Source organism: Epinephelus fuscoguttatus, linkage group LG1, assembly GCF_011397635.1.
Source record: "Epinephelus fuscoguttatus linkage group LG1, E.fuscoguttatus.final_Chr_v1".
NCBI lineage: Eukaryota > Metazoa > Chordata > Actinopteri > Perciformes > Serranidae > Epinephelus > Epinephelus fuscoguttatus.
This window is the reverse complement of record NC_064752.1, coordinates 50,540,118-50,558,348: the sequence shown is the minus strand read 5'-3', so window position 1 is coordinate 50,558,348 and position 18,231 is coordinate 50,540,118. Positions and strand designations below refer to the sequence as shown.

General features: G+C 38.8%; 1 protein-coding gene across 5 annotated transcripts in view; it reads left to right on the top strand.

Moving 5' to 3' along the window:
• The window catches only part of LOC125883905 (IQ motif and SEC7 domain-containing protein 1-like), a 600,950-nt gene that overhangs the window by 508,153 nt on the left and 74,566 nt on the right, over nt 1-18,231 (top strand). Inside the window, exon 1 of one of the 5 annotated variants that reach the window (XM_049568805.1) lies at nt 16,413-16,519. The exons of the other annotated variants lie outside the window; for them this stretch is intronic. Coding sequence (XP_049424762.1) covers nt 16,455-16,519 — 65 coding nt within the window. The 5' untranslated portion in view covers nt 16,413-16,454. Of the gene's footprint in view, nt 1-16,412; nt 16,520-18,231 lie in introns of those variants that run through there. 5 annotated transcript variants of the gene reach the window in all.

Genomic DNA, 18,231 nt, shown 5'->3' with positions numbered 1-18,231 from the left:
GCATGTAACAGACTGAAGTTGACAATGTCAGCAACCTACACGCCCATATCCCTTGCGCATCATATATCGACAGAAAGTCCATGACCAAAGTCGATATGTGACGAGGTCTGAGTAAGAATGTGTTTGTTTTCCAGCCTGTCAGCGACGTCTAACGTGACAGACTGAAAAAAAACCCATGCACACCGAAAGTCGTACTTGTTGGCTGCAGAGCAATGTACCCCATTCTGGTCTACTGGCAATGGGAGAGGGGTCTTTTGCCTATTTTTAGTGGGTGTTCCTGTGTTCAAAAAAATTTTGGTGAAAAAAGTGTATCCGACAGCTTTTGATTATTTTTATTTTTACTAAGTCAGTTTTCTTTCTTTCTTTCTTTCTTTCTTTCTTTCTTTCTTTCTTTTGTTTTTTTCTTTTGGAGCCCCAAATTCCCATTTTTGGGGAAAGACATGACACTGTATGTCGATGTTCCAGCAGCCTAAGCAGTCACTTACTTAGCTCTGGCTGTGTTTAGAGAGAAATCCTATAGCAGGGGACTAAACCATTTTGCACCTTTAAGAGGTGAGAGGGGCCTCAGAGAACTTCCATTATATTTGAAACAAACTTCAGTCTTTCAACCAATTTATTCAGCTAGTTTTAATAAAATTATGCCACTATTAAATAAATTACAATTACTCGTGGTGATGAGGGGGTACGCTATGTAAGCTGGTTTATACGAACACCTTTTTTTAATTACTTAAGTAATTATTTTTTTCAAATAGTGAGTTTAATTCATTATATCATAAAGAACTGTTGTTATATACATCTGGGAAGTATAGTGTCAGAGATTTGATATAAATGTCAACAAATTTGTCATTCTTACTGGCTTTGTCTCATACTTTGGACAGTATGACCATGAAATGGGTATTACATTGCATTCTTTGTGGTAGTAAAAACTCTAAAACATCTTAAAGTGAACCCTGTTAATCCCTTCAGAAACTCAGTACTCTTTATGTCCTTTGTAAACATCTATTACTGTTTAAATCCAGATTTAATTAATTGTTACAGACAATAAAGGTGTGCTCACTTTCAGTTTCACATTTTGGTTTGATAATCTAGCTAAACTGTGGGTTTGTTTACTGTCTGATCCTCTGACTGCTCATTCTTCTCGCCCTGTGAGACTTTGTTCCAGCAATGTCATCGAGTTCCCATGATTTCATCTGTTACAGTACAATGGTATCATACCAGCAGAAATAATGGATAGTACTCTGAAAATAAGACCCAAGTGTAAGAACTGAAAGTATCCTTTAAACCTGCTCATTGGCTCAGTGTTTACTGTACTTGTCATTACAATGCTGTGTCAAAGTGTTGGTTTGGCACTAGACATGAGCCTATGGATGGCTCAGGATGAAGGAAGATTTACAGCAGGAGGATTAGCAGAGATAAGCTGAAAAACTGCACACTGGTCAGAGGGGCTACCACAGCATAGCATAAACATTGAACAGACTCAATGCCATATGGTCATTAACGTGACATCAAGTGTGTTTTCATCTGCCAGCTCCTAACTCTGCACTTAATGGGTGCACAAATGTATGAATGCTTACATGCAGTCAGTATTTGTTTTTAAGTAATGTGTGCTGTGTCTTCCATGTATTCCACACTGGCCAGGAGCAACAAGCATTGCATCATGGGAGCTAGTGGTTAGATAAATTCATAGACATATACACGTAGACGCCGCATCGACTGCCTGAGCGCGTCCTGCGCCGGCCGCCATCTTGGATGGGTTTCGCTTCACCTCCACAGTACATTCACTTCTACTGAGGAAGGAGCTGTATGCACAAGTAAAACAGAATAACTCACTGAATTTTCAACTGATTTTCACGCAGTTTGGTTTGTTACAAACGGCACACATGTAGTTATGATACAATACTGTGTGTGTGTATATATATATATATATATATACACACACACAGTATATATATATATATTGTATATACTGTATAAACATACTATATAAACACAATATACATAATACAAAACATAGTATAGCATATTAATAAATTTATTAATATAAATTTATGAGTGAGTTTATTTCTCACACACACTCTTTTAACCCACAGCCATCAGACTTCATAATTCTTTGTTAAATAGATAATCTTACAGATTTCTTTGAAATTTCCTTTGGGGATTAATAAAGTTCTTCTTATTCTTATTACACTGACTGCTGTGATCCCTCAAAAGTAGTAAAAAAACATTTTCAATATTTACATAAACACTGAAATTAATTTTGGTATTGGTATTATAACTATGAAAATAGGACTGTGGTCAAGATAATTTGAAAAAAGATACAGAAGGATGAGCAGCAGGGGATATTTGCAGCACAGCTGGTGGAAAAGTGAATATGTGCACAGAGGTGTGCTATACATAATATGCTATACTATGTTTTGTATTGTGTATATTGTGTTTATACAGTATATATATGAGGTGAATATCTGAATATACATGAGGTGAATAAAAGAACTGTGTTGTGACCTAAATAACATGCTGTTGCTATCTGCAGAAAGCATGAAATCCCGCATTTTTAATATACGAAAGCATCCTGTATCATAACTACATGTGTGCCGTTTGTAACAAACCAAACTGCGTGAAAATCAGTTGAAAATTCAGTGAGTTATTCTATTTTACTTGTGCATACAGCTCCTTCCTCAATAGAAGTGAATGCACTGTGGAGGCGAAGCGAGACCCATCCAAGATGGCGGCAGGTGAGGACGTCGGCTCCAATAGACAGCGGCAGTCAATGCAGCGTCTATGTATATATGTCTATGGATAAATTACTGTAATCCTCCTCTCTCTCTGGTGGAGAGGCTTGAGGTTCAGAGGGCGGGGCCACCGTGAAGGCCACACGTGGGTGGGTTCTGAGCTTAGGGATTACCGGGTTGAACTGGAGCCAAACAGCTTTACACAGCGGACAGCCAGAGACAGAGTCAACCTGCTGGGCCAGGAGAGGGCCATGCTTAGTTTGGGGTGTGTGATTCAGCTGGAGGCCAGCCAGAGCATGAGGTCATTGCCTAGATGTTTGTTTTCAAATAATGATGAACTTATCCCCATTGTCTACAAACAGGACATGAGTATTACACAGGAGACAATTATAAATGGCCTGACTTATTATTGATGTGCCATATGCACTCCTAAAAACATGATACAGTCTTTGCTCAGTGTTAGTGTAGGGTAATGGAAAACAGCATTACTGCAATGACTGCACTGACTGCAAGTTATTTTAATAGTGTGCCTGTTGGTTGTGTACATTTAGTTCTGGCTCATAATTAAACATTAAATTGTAGAGAAAATCAAGTCAAATATAATCTCATTTTTTTAAGCTGCAACAAACACAAACTAAAACCCTTGAAACTTAAGTGCTGCTTTTATAATTGCACTTGCTGTAATCACAGCAATAACCTCAGGTGACATCTGCAATCTGATTTTATTGTTTTACCAACAGTCAACCAAAGGTATTTAATTTACATTACAGAGGAAAATAGCAAGTCCTCATATGTGAGAAGATGAACTTGCTGAATGTCTTGCATTTGTATGCCTCTGCAGCAGCGATAGCTGAGGCCGGAGGCATTATGTTTTTAGGTTGTCTGTCTGTCCGTCCCATTCTCGTAAAGACGATAGCTCAAGAACACCTTGAGGGAATTTCTTCAAATTTGGCACTAATATCCACTTTGAGTCAAGGATGCACTAATTACAATTTCATAGACAAAGGTCAAGGTCACTGTGACCTCGTATGTCGCATTCTCATGAATGTGGTATCATCAAGATTGGCATTTGCAAGAGTGCCATTTGACACAAATGTGCACTTTTGCTCCAGAAGGACTTGATTAGAATTTGGTGGTCAAAGGTCAAGGTCACTGTGACCTTGCATCCATCTCATTGTTGTGAATGTGATATCTCAAGAAGGCCTTTGGGGGAGTTTCCTCAAAATTCGGCACAAATGTCCACTTGGACTTGGATTTTAGAATTAGGTGGTTGAAGGTCAAAGGTCAAGGTCACTGTGACCTCACAAAACATGAGGAATTCATATGCTAATTATGACAAAATTTCACACCAATGTCTAATAGGGTATAATGAGGAAGTGATGACATTTTATATCCAAAAGGACAAAGGTAAACTTCACTGTGGTGACATAAAGTTCTGCAAGCACAATTTTCTGGCCATTACTTGCCATCATATCTCAGGAACAAAAGGAGAGACATTTGGTCAGATACTGAATTGGTGACTCTAATCTTGGGTCTCCACCTTGAAACTGTGCTGATTGTGTAGATCTTCTGTGCTGCTGAAGAGAAAATGTGTGTGATGTATCAATGTTTTCACAGACATGGATGTAAACTGTAAGTGCAATTTCACTGGTGCAAGGAGGCATACAGCTATGTGGCGGTAGTTTTAGTTCCCTGATGAACTATATCAGTACTATAGCATAGATTAAAGACTGTGTTACATCATGTGGAGTAATATGATCAAACACAATGAAAGAGGTGCAGCCTCAGTTTGATATGGTGCTTTGTAACTGCATATTCATCCAAGCTCTCTGTTGAAAATGTGCTGTTGTTTTCAGCAGCAAACAGCAGCATCTGGGAAGGTGTCCGAGCAGACACATTTGTCTCCAGCTACCCCACTCACATAGACTGGTCAGTTTTGAGCAGAGTAGAAAAAAACAGTCTGTTGACTGTATTTTTGTCCCTGCTGGATGAGAACCAGTCTCATGCAATATGTGAAAAGTGTCAACGCTGTGGGAGTGGCTTGTTGTCACCCCAGATATAGGGGGAGATGAGCAAGGAGGGGTGGAAAGATTTGGACATTGTAGCTGGACGTAGAGAGGTGTGTAGGATGAGAGCAGTGTCTTTACTTGTGGTTATAGTTGAAGCAGAGCTGTGACACCCTCCGTCAAGCCTGCTGAGGGGCTGCAACTGATGTAGGGATGAATACAAGGATGACAGTTCCCACTGTTTCTGAGTCTGAGCAGACTGTGACAGGTGTGTCTGCAAACTTACACTGAAAGCATTCACTTTTATATTAGAATTATTCAGCTATGCTAGAAGGACCAGCTTTCTTCAATGAGAGGCCCTTTGAGACTCTCATACATACACTACTATACTCTTACACAAACACTACTATACCCTCTTACATGCACAAGCATACTCTCATACATACACCACTATACTCTCACACAAACACTACTATACCCTCTTACATGCACAATCAGACTCTCATACATACACCACTATACTCTCACACAAACACTACTATACCCTCTTACATGCACAATCATACTCTCATACATACACCACTATACTCTCGCACAAACACTACTATACCCTCTTACATGCACAAGCATACTCTCATACATACACCACTATACTCTCACACAAACACTACTACTGTATACCCTCTTACATGCACAATTATACTCTCATACATACACCACTATACTCTCACACAAACACTACTACTGCATACCCTCTTACATGCACAATCATACTCTCATACATACACTACTATACTCTTACACAAACACTACTATACCCTCTTACATGCACAATCATACTCTCATACATACACCACTATACTCTCACACAAACACTACTACTGTATACCCTCTTACATGCACAAGCATACTCTCATACATACACTTTACTCTCACACAAACACTACTATACCCTCTTACATGCACAAGCATACTCTCATACACACACCACTATACTCTCACACAAACACTACTATACCCTCTTACATGCGCAATCATACTCTCATACATACACCACTATACTCTTACACAAACACTACTATACCCTCTTACATGCACAATCATACTCTCATACATACACCACTATACTCTTACACAAACACTACTATACCCTGTTACATGCACAATCAAACTCTCGTACATACACCACTATACTCTTACACAAACACTACTATACCCTCTTATATTTAGCATCATGTTTTCTTTTATTTACTGTCATACTCTTAGTGTAAACAGAGGATAATATTATATGTGTGTAAGTATGATAGTATGTACATGAAAGTAACAGTATATGTAAAACAAAGTCCTAATATATGTATGAGAGAATAATATATTTGAAACAGAATAATAGCATATGTAAGAGAAATTAGTTGTAGATGTGAATGCAAATAATCATGTGTAAGGGACAAAATGACAGTGAATGTAAGACAGAATGATAGGGTGTGTGAATAAGAATAGTTGTTTGTGTGAGAGAGTTTGATTGGATTGGAACGGAAGGGAGTTTGATTGAAACGGAAATAATACTGAATTCTGCAGTGCTGCTCAGCGGCCTGTGTGGACAGTCAGAGTCCAGCAGCTTCACTGAGTTGCTCAAGGTCCGCCATCTTCTCATATTATGATTGGGAAGGTGGGCCTTCTTCTCGCTTCATCAAAAATAACCAATCAGGAACTGAGAATTCGGTATTATTTCCGTTTCAATCAAACTCCCTTCCGTTTCAATCAAACTCTCTCACACAAACAACTATTCTCATTCACATACCCTATCATTCTGTCTTACATTCACTGTCATTTTGTCCCTTACACATGATTATTTGCATTCACATTTGCATTTACATATGCTATTATTCTGTTTCAAATATTATTCTATGTATGAGAGTATGATTGTGCATGTAAGAGGGTATAGTAGTGTTTGTGTAAAAGTATAGTGGTGTATGTATGAGAGTCTGATTGTGCATGTAAAAGGGTATAGTAGTGTTTGTGAGAGTATAGTGGTGTATGTATGAGTATGATCTCTCTGAAGAATCATAGCACTAACAAAGACCTGCTATTTTTTTTATAATCTATACCAGTGATTCCTAAGCAGAGGTACCTGGGCTTATGTAGTTGCCCTGGAGGTAGCTCAACGAATGTGAAAAAATAAATAAATTGCAATTTCGATAAAAACAAACATACACCCAGTGCAGGGATGGACTAAACGATTTTGCACCTTTTAGAGGGGCCTCAGAGAACTTCCACAATTTGATTTGATAAAAACCTTTAGTTTCTTTCTTTAGTTACTTTCAGCCAATTTATTCAGCTAGTTTTAATTAAGTTATGGCTCTGATTACTTAGAATTTAATTATAAACAAAACCTAACATTTCACTCCAGGCTTTTGAGCCCCCACCCCCTACCAGTCCCACTTTCCCCCAACTAAGATGCCCCTGTCTGTCTCATAATGAGGATGTGTCAATTTTAGTGAGAAGTGGCCTGTGCCAGGTATCACCTCCATCTCCACCTGGGATGATGGGGGAGAGAGTATCATACATATATACGATGGTTTATATGTACACCTTATTTTAATTACTTAATTTAGTTCTTAATTTATATTTAATAAATTTATTTGTTATGTTTTCAGGTTGTCCATCCAACCCATTTTCATGATTGTGGTAACTCAAAAAGGCCTTTTGGCCTAAATGTCCACTTTTACTCCAGGATGAACTGATTAGAATTTCGTCGTCAAAGGTCAGTGTCACTGTTACCTTGTATCGAACTCATTCTCGTGAACGTGACATCTCAAGAAGGCTGTGACATCTAAAAAAACGAAAATTGCAATGTGATTAAAGAAATATATTCCCCCATATATATATATGGAGTGAGCTGTTAGCACCTTAAAGGGGTACTATGCCCATTTTCAGTTGTGCCACTGGCAAAAATCTGCTGGATGATGCAAAATACATCATTTGCACCATTGATAAAGTGTTTCACAGCACCTACAAAAGCACCCCCTGGTGGCGGGTACCCCTGAATAAAATTACTGGCATAGATTAAAAAAGAAAAATGGCAGGTTTGAGACTGTGAAAACCATTTAATAAATAAGTAGAGATAGCTACAAGTACTGTCATGTGACAAGATAAAGGCCCAGCACGTATCTCCCCCTAAAACCACAAATTCTTGATATTTTTGTTGATGTACAGATAAAACAAACAACATACAATGTGTCAATTAGTGAGTTTAAGATGTGTTGCTTTGTGCATTTTTGAGTTTTGGACAGAGCTAGATACTGTAGCTGGCTGTTTCCCCTTGCACCCTGTCTGAATGATAAGCTAAGCTAATGGATGGAAGCTGATGGAAACAAGATGGCTGTTGGTGCTGGTGTTGCCTAAACATGCTGCAAACTATTTACAGATTTTGAAAGAATCTTGAAACAAAGGAGCATGTGATCAAGTTAAAGCCTTTTTTTCTTTGGGAGAAAAAATCAAAGAAAAATGCCAACGCAGACAAGCACGAAACAAAGGCAGAAACAAGCCAGACTCTGTGCAAACAATCCACGTGAGGAAAATCAACCTTAAGGTATGGAAGGCATCCTGGATCTCTCTGAAATAATGAAAGAATTTCGCATGGAAACTGCTAGGAACTTTTGAGCATTGAAGAAGGAAATACATGAATTAAGAGAAAGCATAGAAGAACTGAAAATAAGAATGGATGCAGCAGAATTATGAATTGCAGAAAATGAGGACTGTGAAATCGCTATGACCCAGGTGCTTATCCATTATCTGCATCTACAGAGACAACTATAAGCCATATGTGAGGATAAGAAGAGACATGCCCAAAGGGAGAATTTAAAAATGTATACAGTGCCTTAAAAAAGTGAGGAAAATAATACAATTGAGTTTGTGGAAAACCTAATACGAGAGAAACTGGATGTTAATGGTGAAATCCACACTGAAAGAGCATGCTGAGTTGGGCAAAAATACATCAAAATGTATTTTGATACAAAATACAAAATACCCCTCAAATAAATGTATCAAAATAAAATGCAATATATAAAATACATTTTCTGGTGCCAGAAAATGTATCAAAATAAAATACATGTGTTTTGTATTTTCGAATACAGCAAATACTTTTTTTCCTCTCTCTTTTTAGCAGCGACCTGCAGCTCTATAGGACACTCTCGCGGTTAGTTGGTTGGTCGGTTGGTCCACGAAGCTTTTCTTAAATAATTCAAAAAGTCCTTGACCAAAAATGCTCAAAATTTGCATACTGCAACTAGAGACCATGAGTAGCTATACCAGAAAGAATGCCAACAATTCGTCTATAGGTGGTGCGATACTAACCGATTCAAATCTTTTTGTGAATAACTCAAAAAGTCCTTGACCAAAATGCTCAAAATTTACATGCTGCAATTAAAGACCACAAGTAACTATGCCAGAAAGAACAACCATGATTCATCCATTAATGGCGTGACAGTAGCAAATTTGGTCGCAGCTATAGCAAATTTGCACTTGTTTTCTCACAATTTGGTGTAGGCTACCCTAAAATATTATTTATTGATTCAGATTAGATTCAGACAACTTTATTGATCCCACGTGAGGCAATTCATTTGTAGCATACTCAACCACACACATCAACCACAACAACATACAATTTCCTATGTTGTGCACAGTCCAGTAAAACAGACCACTAGGTCATTAAAGGGCACACTGAATGGCCCAGGTTTAAAAAAACATATAGATAAAAATATTTAAAAACAAATAAGTAAAAAATATTGTTACATCCAATATTATAAGAATGTGAAGCCTATTATTTTTGTTTTTTGATTCGTGGAGAAAGTATTTTGAGTATTTTAAATACAAAATAACAGTTACAAATTACATTTGCTTTTTATCGGCCTTATCAAATACAAATGACAAAATACTCAAATATAATGGAAATACGTATTTTAAATAAAATAAGTAATAGAAGTAATAGAAATACTGCCCATCCCTGCAGGTCAGTAATAGTTTGCTTCCAAAACTACAGTGTGAAGCAGACAGTCCTTAAAGCCACCTGGACAAATAAGGAGATTCTATTTTGATGAAGACTTTACTACTCAAGTATTCAAGGAGCGGGCAACAACTTCAGGAAAAAAAGATTAAGTCACACATCATTTTTCCTGTAAAACTGAAATTGTTTGAGAAAAACAGAAAAATAAAGGTATTTGACTACCCCCAAGCCGCAGTAGAGGGACTATGTGAGTATGACCTCAACATGGAGCTTCCAGCCATGAAACCGGACTTGGAGTCCTCACTGCACACAGCAGGCTGGCCAATGGCCCACTCAGGGAGCAGGAGGAGGCCAGCATGTGAACTGATGTCTGGCGTAAAGATATTACTGGATTCTGTTTATCAGCATGAAAGAGCAATGGATCGAAAAAGTATGTGTGGATTACTAAAACAGAGTCCGATGTCCAGGGAGTCTGACTCCCTCCAATCCACACAAATCTATTTTGAATTAAACAAATGACTGAGCAACTTGGTGGTCAAATAATTTCAAGATCTGACAACACAGGGCCTAAAATGTATGATTTTGAACATGATGTTGACCCGTAATGTGTTTAATCATATAAGTGACACATGTAAATATTACACAGATGACCAGTTTAATGACAACGTTGAAATGGATAATACATTTTCGTTAATACATTTTAATTGTAGAAGTCTTTAAGCAAACTTCTCTAAGATCAATGAGTATCTGAGTACATTTAAAAATAAGCTCAAATTGAAATTGATAACCTTATCTGAAACATGGTTAAATCAAGAGAAAGGTATTAATTTCTTTCTCAAAGGTTATGAGTCACATTATAGTAATAGAACTAACAAGAAGGGAGGGGGTGTGGCCCTGTACATGGACAGTGACAGGAAATGCAAACCGGTTGACTATATGACCAATGTTATTGATGATTTAATGGAATGTATAACTGCGGAAATTGAAATGGCAAGGAGGAGAATATGTGGTGTCTGGTGTCTTGTGTATTTAGGACCCTGGGTTCAAATGTAGACGCATTTAAAGATACTTTGGAAGAATTTTTGAATAGGTTGAATGAGAGTATGTCTCTTAGAATTTGTGGGGATTTTAATATTGATCTACTGAATGTATCCAAATATAAAACATCAGACTTTTTGAATGCATTATATAGTAGCGGGCTCTACCTATTGATCACAGAGCCCAGTAGAATAACTTTGAATTACGCAACATTAATTGATAATATTTTTATTAATGTTATGGAGAATACTGTTAAAAGTGGACTTAATATAAAATAATGACATAAAATAAAATAATAAATAACATAAAATAATGAATAAATGACATAAGCAACCATTTACCTGTATTGGCAATATAAGACTGTCAAATGAAGAGTAACAAAGAGGAACACTGCAATAGATACGTGGGGATAAAAACAGATGCAATTTACAGGTTCAGGAATGACCTCTTAAAAGAAGAGTGGAAGGGGGTTTATGTAGAAGAGGTAAATGCTGCTTATGAGTCTTTTATGAACAGCTACTTGTCACTGTATGATAAACACTGTCTACCAATACTGTGTAAACATAAATGCAGCTATAATAAAAAGCCAAAACATTTACATGTTTGTTTTTATTTCAGAGGACGACAAGCATAGAGGACAATTTCACTTCAAGCACTAGTTTGCATGGATTACAAAAAAACAATGTATTTCAGTGGTGGGGGTTAAACTGTGGAATTCCCGACAGAATGATTTATGAATGAAGGGTTGTCTAAATATTTTTCAGTTTGAGAAAATGTATAAGGAGAGAACAATTGGACTATATGGTGTTGTCATATAGAAGCTGTTTCCTTGTTGAAGGGGACATTGTGGGGGACATTGTGTATTGCTTCTTATTCTTCTGTTTATTCATTTATTTATGTTTCTTTCTGAAGTAACTGTAGGTATTGGTTATTAACTGTAACTGACAGAACATCTGTTTCTTCTGACTATTTGTGTTTCGAGAGAGGGGCAGGTAAAATAAGAATGTTTTCTACTCCCTGCTCCTTTTCGGCCATGGAGTGTGTACTAGAATTTTTTTGAATGAGACTTTGATAGCTGCATATGGACATGAGCGAACAAAAAATATGAAATGAAATGAGCCTCCAGGCTCCAGTTCTTTAGTTAATGCACAGAGAAAAGAGTGCTAAAAATTTTCTCATTTAACTCTCTGTAAGAAAGCATGTAAGCATATTTCCCAAAATATCCACCTTTTACCTTAAATGTTCTGTAGTGTACACAGCTACACATCTTGAGATATTACTTGAGATTACACACAGTATAAACTTAGGTTATTGGGCAGGTTGTTATTTTGAGGCATGTTAAAGGTCTAGTGTGCAGGATTTAGGGGAATATTTTAACAGAAATGAAATATAATATTCATAATTATGCTTTCATTAGTGTATAACAGTGTTGGGCATTCTTCCTTTGGACCAGGCCCATTGCTACCACCTTTGCAACTTGAAGTACTTTTTTTCTTTTGTTTCTGACCTTTTCTGCTCCGCCTTTTCATTTTCTAGTTCCTTTATCCATCTAGTTTGTATTTTCATTCTGCATACTCTCTTCAGTCTGTCTTAATTTAATTTATTTCCCTCTTGATTTCTGACATTACATGATGGACCGATCTGCTTGACAGGGTGTGGGGAGGTGATGGTGACAATTACCACTGCACCTTACTGTATAGATTGGCCATTTATATCTACATACTGAGTGGATCCTCTCTCAGAGGGTCATTCGCGTTTTCGTGTCAGTCACTGTAGTTCTCTGACACACTTGGCACATGGGAGAAGTTTCAGTTGGTTGCATACTGCAACTGCACCTCTAGATGCTACTAAATTCTACACACAAGACCTTTAACATCTATTGTAAATCTAGTATTCACACTAAACTATATATACTGTGAACAGAATTTAAACAGTCCTGACTTTGACTTCCCCAGTGTTGTTACACAAAATATACTGACAGACATTAATGCATGCTGCTAGTAATTGACCTCAATATGAATGAACCAAAATCATTGACCAGTTCTCTCCAGGATTATCCCAATTCTCTACAGATAATACACATACCATCAGAATAATGTGAAAGATGATATCACAGCATTTACTCACTTGGTGAGTCATGGAAATTACCCCTGTGCAGGCTGTTACTTATTGTGTCAAGTGCCCAACCCTGCCAGTGAGATTATAATAACTGAGATGCTACCCCAATTAAACAATACTGCAGAAGGACCAGGAGAGCAGAAGGTAAAGCAAAGATGTTCTTTTTTTCTGTATGAATACGCAGCCTCATAATCATCATCTCACAGAATCTCTACTCTGCAGTTAAACATTTTTACACTGGTTATCTTGACTTGTCATCTTGGAGTCATTAAAGCTTACAGATTTAACTTTTATTTGATCCATGTAACAGGCCAGTCACAGTTTTAAATGTGTCACAGAGCCATGTTGATGCATGCCTCCCCTTTAGCATGTGGCACAGATTCAGACTCATCTGTGAGGTAAAAAAAAAAAAAAACATCACTCCTCTCCTAACTACTATACAGTCTGGCTATTCACTGTCAAGATAGAAATGAGAGGGATGAAACAACCCAAGGTCTGATCAAAGGCAGCTGTCTCCAACTCTCCCTCTCTGCATTCAAACAGATGTAGTGGGTGTTAACTGCTGCTGCTTTACCTTAAGCTTCACAGTCAATCATCAATGATAAATGGAACCAACTGGCTCAGATAGTGCTGGGCTGGCTGGGCCGAGTGTTTAAATTAGTATCTACCCAAAGCTAAACTCAGATGTGATTGGGCCAGGGATCATGACTTTGTATAAGTGTTGGGTCTTATTCTGCTCTGTGCATCATTTGGGCTCAGTTCAGATTTTTTATTGTTTTACTTTCTGCTTTGGACCATAGAGATCACATCATAGAGATTTTTTGGCACAGTCGAGATCTCCCTGAGCTCCATTCTTAGCATTGTTCAGAGTTACACTTCCAGAATAGGGGTCTGGGAATTTTTGTCAGCATTTGTCCTCAGAGAGATCGTCTTAACTTATTATTAACTTACTTATAATGACTGTACATTCTCAGTATTAGGGGTGTAATGGTACACACAAGTCACGGTTCGGTACATACCTCGGTGTGGGGGTCACGGGTCGGTACGGGTTCGGTACAACGGGAAAAAAGCAGCAAAAAGTCACACATGTATTAGCTTTTTTTTTCATTTATTTTGAACAGACACTAATTGACTGTAAAACTAAAAACTATCTCCTGTTATAAAAGTAAAAAATAAACAGAATAAAACACCACTGCTCCTGCAAGCTTGTAAATGGCAGGGACCATAGACTGGCTGATGTGCGCACAGGATGGGACACTGTACCATGGCTCAAGCGCTTTTGATAAATACTTGAAGCCGGGCTCCTCTACTACGGCATATGGGTGCATAGATGTGGATATGCATATACCAATTGCTTTGGTGATGTTTTTGGCCCTGTCTGCGTTCATGTCAAGAGGCTGCTTAAAAGCAGCGGGGATAAGTTGTTGCACACAAGTTGTTTTTTTTCCTCGCACCATATCTGGGTCATGCCATCTTATATGTGTTAACATGTTTGATGTGTTTCAGTGTTTCATCTACCATTATATTAGGGGGGCGCCCTGTCCCCCCAGCGGCCCCCCTCGGCCCCCCTCGAAAGTGAAGTTAATTTTATTACATTTTATTTCCTATATAGCGCCAGATCACAACAGAAGTCATTTAAGGTTACCTTTCCTATAGAACAGGTCTATACCCTGTCCTTTTATTAAACAAACTAAATAGCCTTATGTTATTTATGTTATTTACACAACGGCATGTCATTTCTGTCTCTACACGGTGCGCGTTTACAATCATCTTCTGCTCTCTGTATCTCGCACGGTGGAGTTCCGCCACACACATAGGTGAACACAGTAGAGCGCGGCTCGGGCGCATTTTCCTGACAGGAGAGTCCGACGCAGTTTGTTACCTGGCACAGTTATTGTTATGGACAGTGTAACACGCTGCTCGCACAGCAGCGCAGCACAGCGCTGGACACACACTCAATTGTGTTGCTTTCAGGCATTGTCACGTAAATCACAAATTCCTGGATTGAAGTGAGGACTCGCCTTTTTTTAATAGGCCTACTCACTCAGATGTATTCGTCATATGACTGCGTGCACCGAACCGTGACGCCCGTACGGTGACGGCACGGGACGAATACAAATACGTAGCCTACCTTTACACCCCTACTCAGTATCTCTCTCTGCTGCACTTTACATGAACCTTCACCATATGGGAAACATCTAGCTCCTTTTTATTAAGTGCTTTATGGCCCATAAGAGAGACATTCTGCACCAGCTGCCTCTTCATTCTCTGTCATTGTATACTGTAATTAGGATTATAATTATTAGGCTATATAGAGTCATTAAGAGTTTGTTTCCTTGAGGCATGCAAGCATCTAAAAAGTTGCCTATATATTTCACCGGAGCTTTGTTACTTTTAGCTATTTTCACATGTATTCATTACTTTTAGCTAACTGATGCTATTTCAGCCACTTATCAGTTACTTTTAGGCAACTATTTCAATCGTTATCCATTTATTTATTAGTTACTTTTAGATAACTGTTTCAACGATTATCCATTACTTTTAGCTAACTGCTAAATTGTGTATGTGTCATTGTCAGCATGCTGATGTAATGAATAGCATCCCATTTCTTAGGTTAAGGTTTCAAACCCTACCCCATGTGGCTCCATTCTGAAGGGCCACTACTCAGTCAAGGGCACATTCGTACATGGCCAAGGGAGATAATTGGGATTGGGCCTAAGAATCAGACATTTTGACGCTGTTACAGTCATGGCAGATCTCTATCCAAACCAAACCTATTAGCTGTGTTATCTCAGTGCCTTACACTGCATGGTTGCTTTGGTTTGTTTGGGTAGTGATGTCATTATATGGAATTGGATAGGCCCCTCACTGCTCATTTTTTGGGCCATGGCAAGAGAACAGGAGTGGGATAAAATCACTCTAAACATCAGAGCAGAGATGGGAGGGAATGTGAGTCAAACATTCCCTATTAACTTGGTTGTTTGTTTAAAGGATAGCTTGATGGGTCAAGTAGCCAAGCAGATGTTGCTTGTTGTGTATTGTCTGTTAGAAGACCATGGTAGTGATAGTATCATTTTCAGCCCTCTTTCTCTGCCTTTGATCAGCAGTAGTGATTATGTCCTCCAGATGGTTGACATCTGACAGCAGTTGTACCAAGGTGAAGCTCACACTATTCCAGCTGTACCTCCACAGTTAGAGCAGCTAAAATAGTATATACAGGGGTTTTCCCAGGCTTTATCCTTGCCGCCAATCTGATACTATCACCACTAGTTTGCTCAATCTCTCGTCCAGTTTTACTGTACTTGTTGCCCCTTCCTGTTTAAGACCCTGCTCGGCTGTGGGGCACCAGTGCTCCTGCTGCCTCTGCCACACCACCCAGTTTCCTCTGGAGAAATTCCCTCCCTCTTCCTGCGAACGCCCCTCCTCATAATGCTCTGAAGGAAGGCCAGAGCTAGAGGTGTTTAAGAGTGGGACTGTGAGCTCAGACTGCAGAGCTACATTTAGCCTGGGGATGGAGTAACAGGGTGTTCATGGGTCTGGAGTAGGGACTCTGAAGGCAACATGTGGTGTCTGCAGTGTGCCTCTGACAGGACTCAGTCCCTACTGGAGCTGGAATCAGGCAGCTGGTAAGCCCAACTTTGAGTGTGTGCATGCCGGTGCTGCATGCAGAAGTCAATACTTTTAGCTGCTTGACTTGTACTTACTCTGTGATTTGGCTCTGAATTTGTCTCGAGATGCAGATTGTATATTTTAAAATGGTCCCTCCTTTATTCAGAGTCTGCTGCCAGACTCAGCTGAGATCAGTTTAGAAATTACTTAATAATTGCTGTTACTCCTCCTGAATTGCCTTAATGCAGTGGATTTTTTGCCAGAGTATAGAGCTGCTGATGAAATTCACAAGGAGCATGCTTTGTGTAAATAAAATGTGCTTCATTTGAGATGCAGCAAAAGATTGTGCTTCATTAATAAGCCAGTAGTTGATTTTCCTCCTGCGTGCCAAAGAAGTGAATGCAGCTGAGTCATATTTTAATGCTCTTTATCCAGTACCCTTTAATCATCTTAAACTGATTCTAAGAGTTACTCACTCATGAAAAACATGCACAACAGTCAGTGTGAACACACAGCAAAACAAAAAAAAACAGAAGAGATAGGTTGTGTGTGTGTGTGTGAGTGGCAGGTCAGAGTAATTAATTCATCACTGTGGAGTAACACAGTGAGAGGAGGCTCCACTTGAGGAAGCCACTCAGGGGCACAAAGAGGGTTTCTCCAGGGGTGGTGTTGACACCAGAGCTGTCCTCACATTACCTGCCTCCTCCAATGGATCCATTGCATCACCTTCCACACACATCATTAAAATTCTGTCAGCCAGCAATTTATGCAGTGTCATGGGATGCTATGGGTTTTTGAATTGAATCCTGTAATCTAACCGAAGGCAGAAAGTGAGGTGCTTTGTGTGGGTATGATCCACATAACGATTTGCTAGTACCAGTTTTAAAACCCCATCTGGCACTTTATCAAAATGAGGTGGCATTTAAAGGGGCACTCCATTTATTTTACATGCTAAAGCTAATTAACCAGTCACAGTGAGAACTGTGCAGCATGTATAATGTGTTCTGCAGCTCCAGAGGAGCTTTGTTAAAAATGACTCAAGTGACATCACTCAAGTATTCTCGGTTTAGGATGGGAGACTACAAATGTGTAATGGAAAGCCTGTGTTAAAAATCATGCTGATGGAGGTTAGATGGAGTGGACATTGACCATACAGGGAGGGTGTATATATGATCTAGGATTTTTGTAGCTTGACCCAAACCCTGAATAGCTCAGATACATTTTTTTGTGGGCAGCTGTGGATCAGGAGGTAGAGCGGCTGTAGAGGATTGGCAGTTCGATTCCTGACTCTTCTTGTTCACATGTCGGAGTGCCCTTGGCCAAGACATGGCTGAATTGACATGTAAGGCTTTGCCTTGTGCAGAGTGATGGGCAGGCCATAGCATTGCATGGCAGCTCTGTCACCATCAGTGTGTGTGAATGAGAAGTCAAGTCAAGTCAAAATTCATTATAGCCCAAAATCACAAAAAATGCCTCAATGGGCTGTACGTAAAAACACATAAGTAAATTACAATTAACAACAAATAAAATATATAAAAACAAGTGAAATGCAAACAAACAAACAAAACAAAATGAAAACAGAATAAAAATAAATAAATAAATAACATTGGCACTTGTATATATAAAAAACTAAATATAAAGTGATGCGCACAATGACTGAGTAGTAGTAGATAACCATGATGTAGTATGTAAGGACAGAGACTATGGGATGTTAAAGGCAGATGCAAAA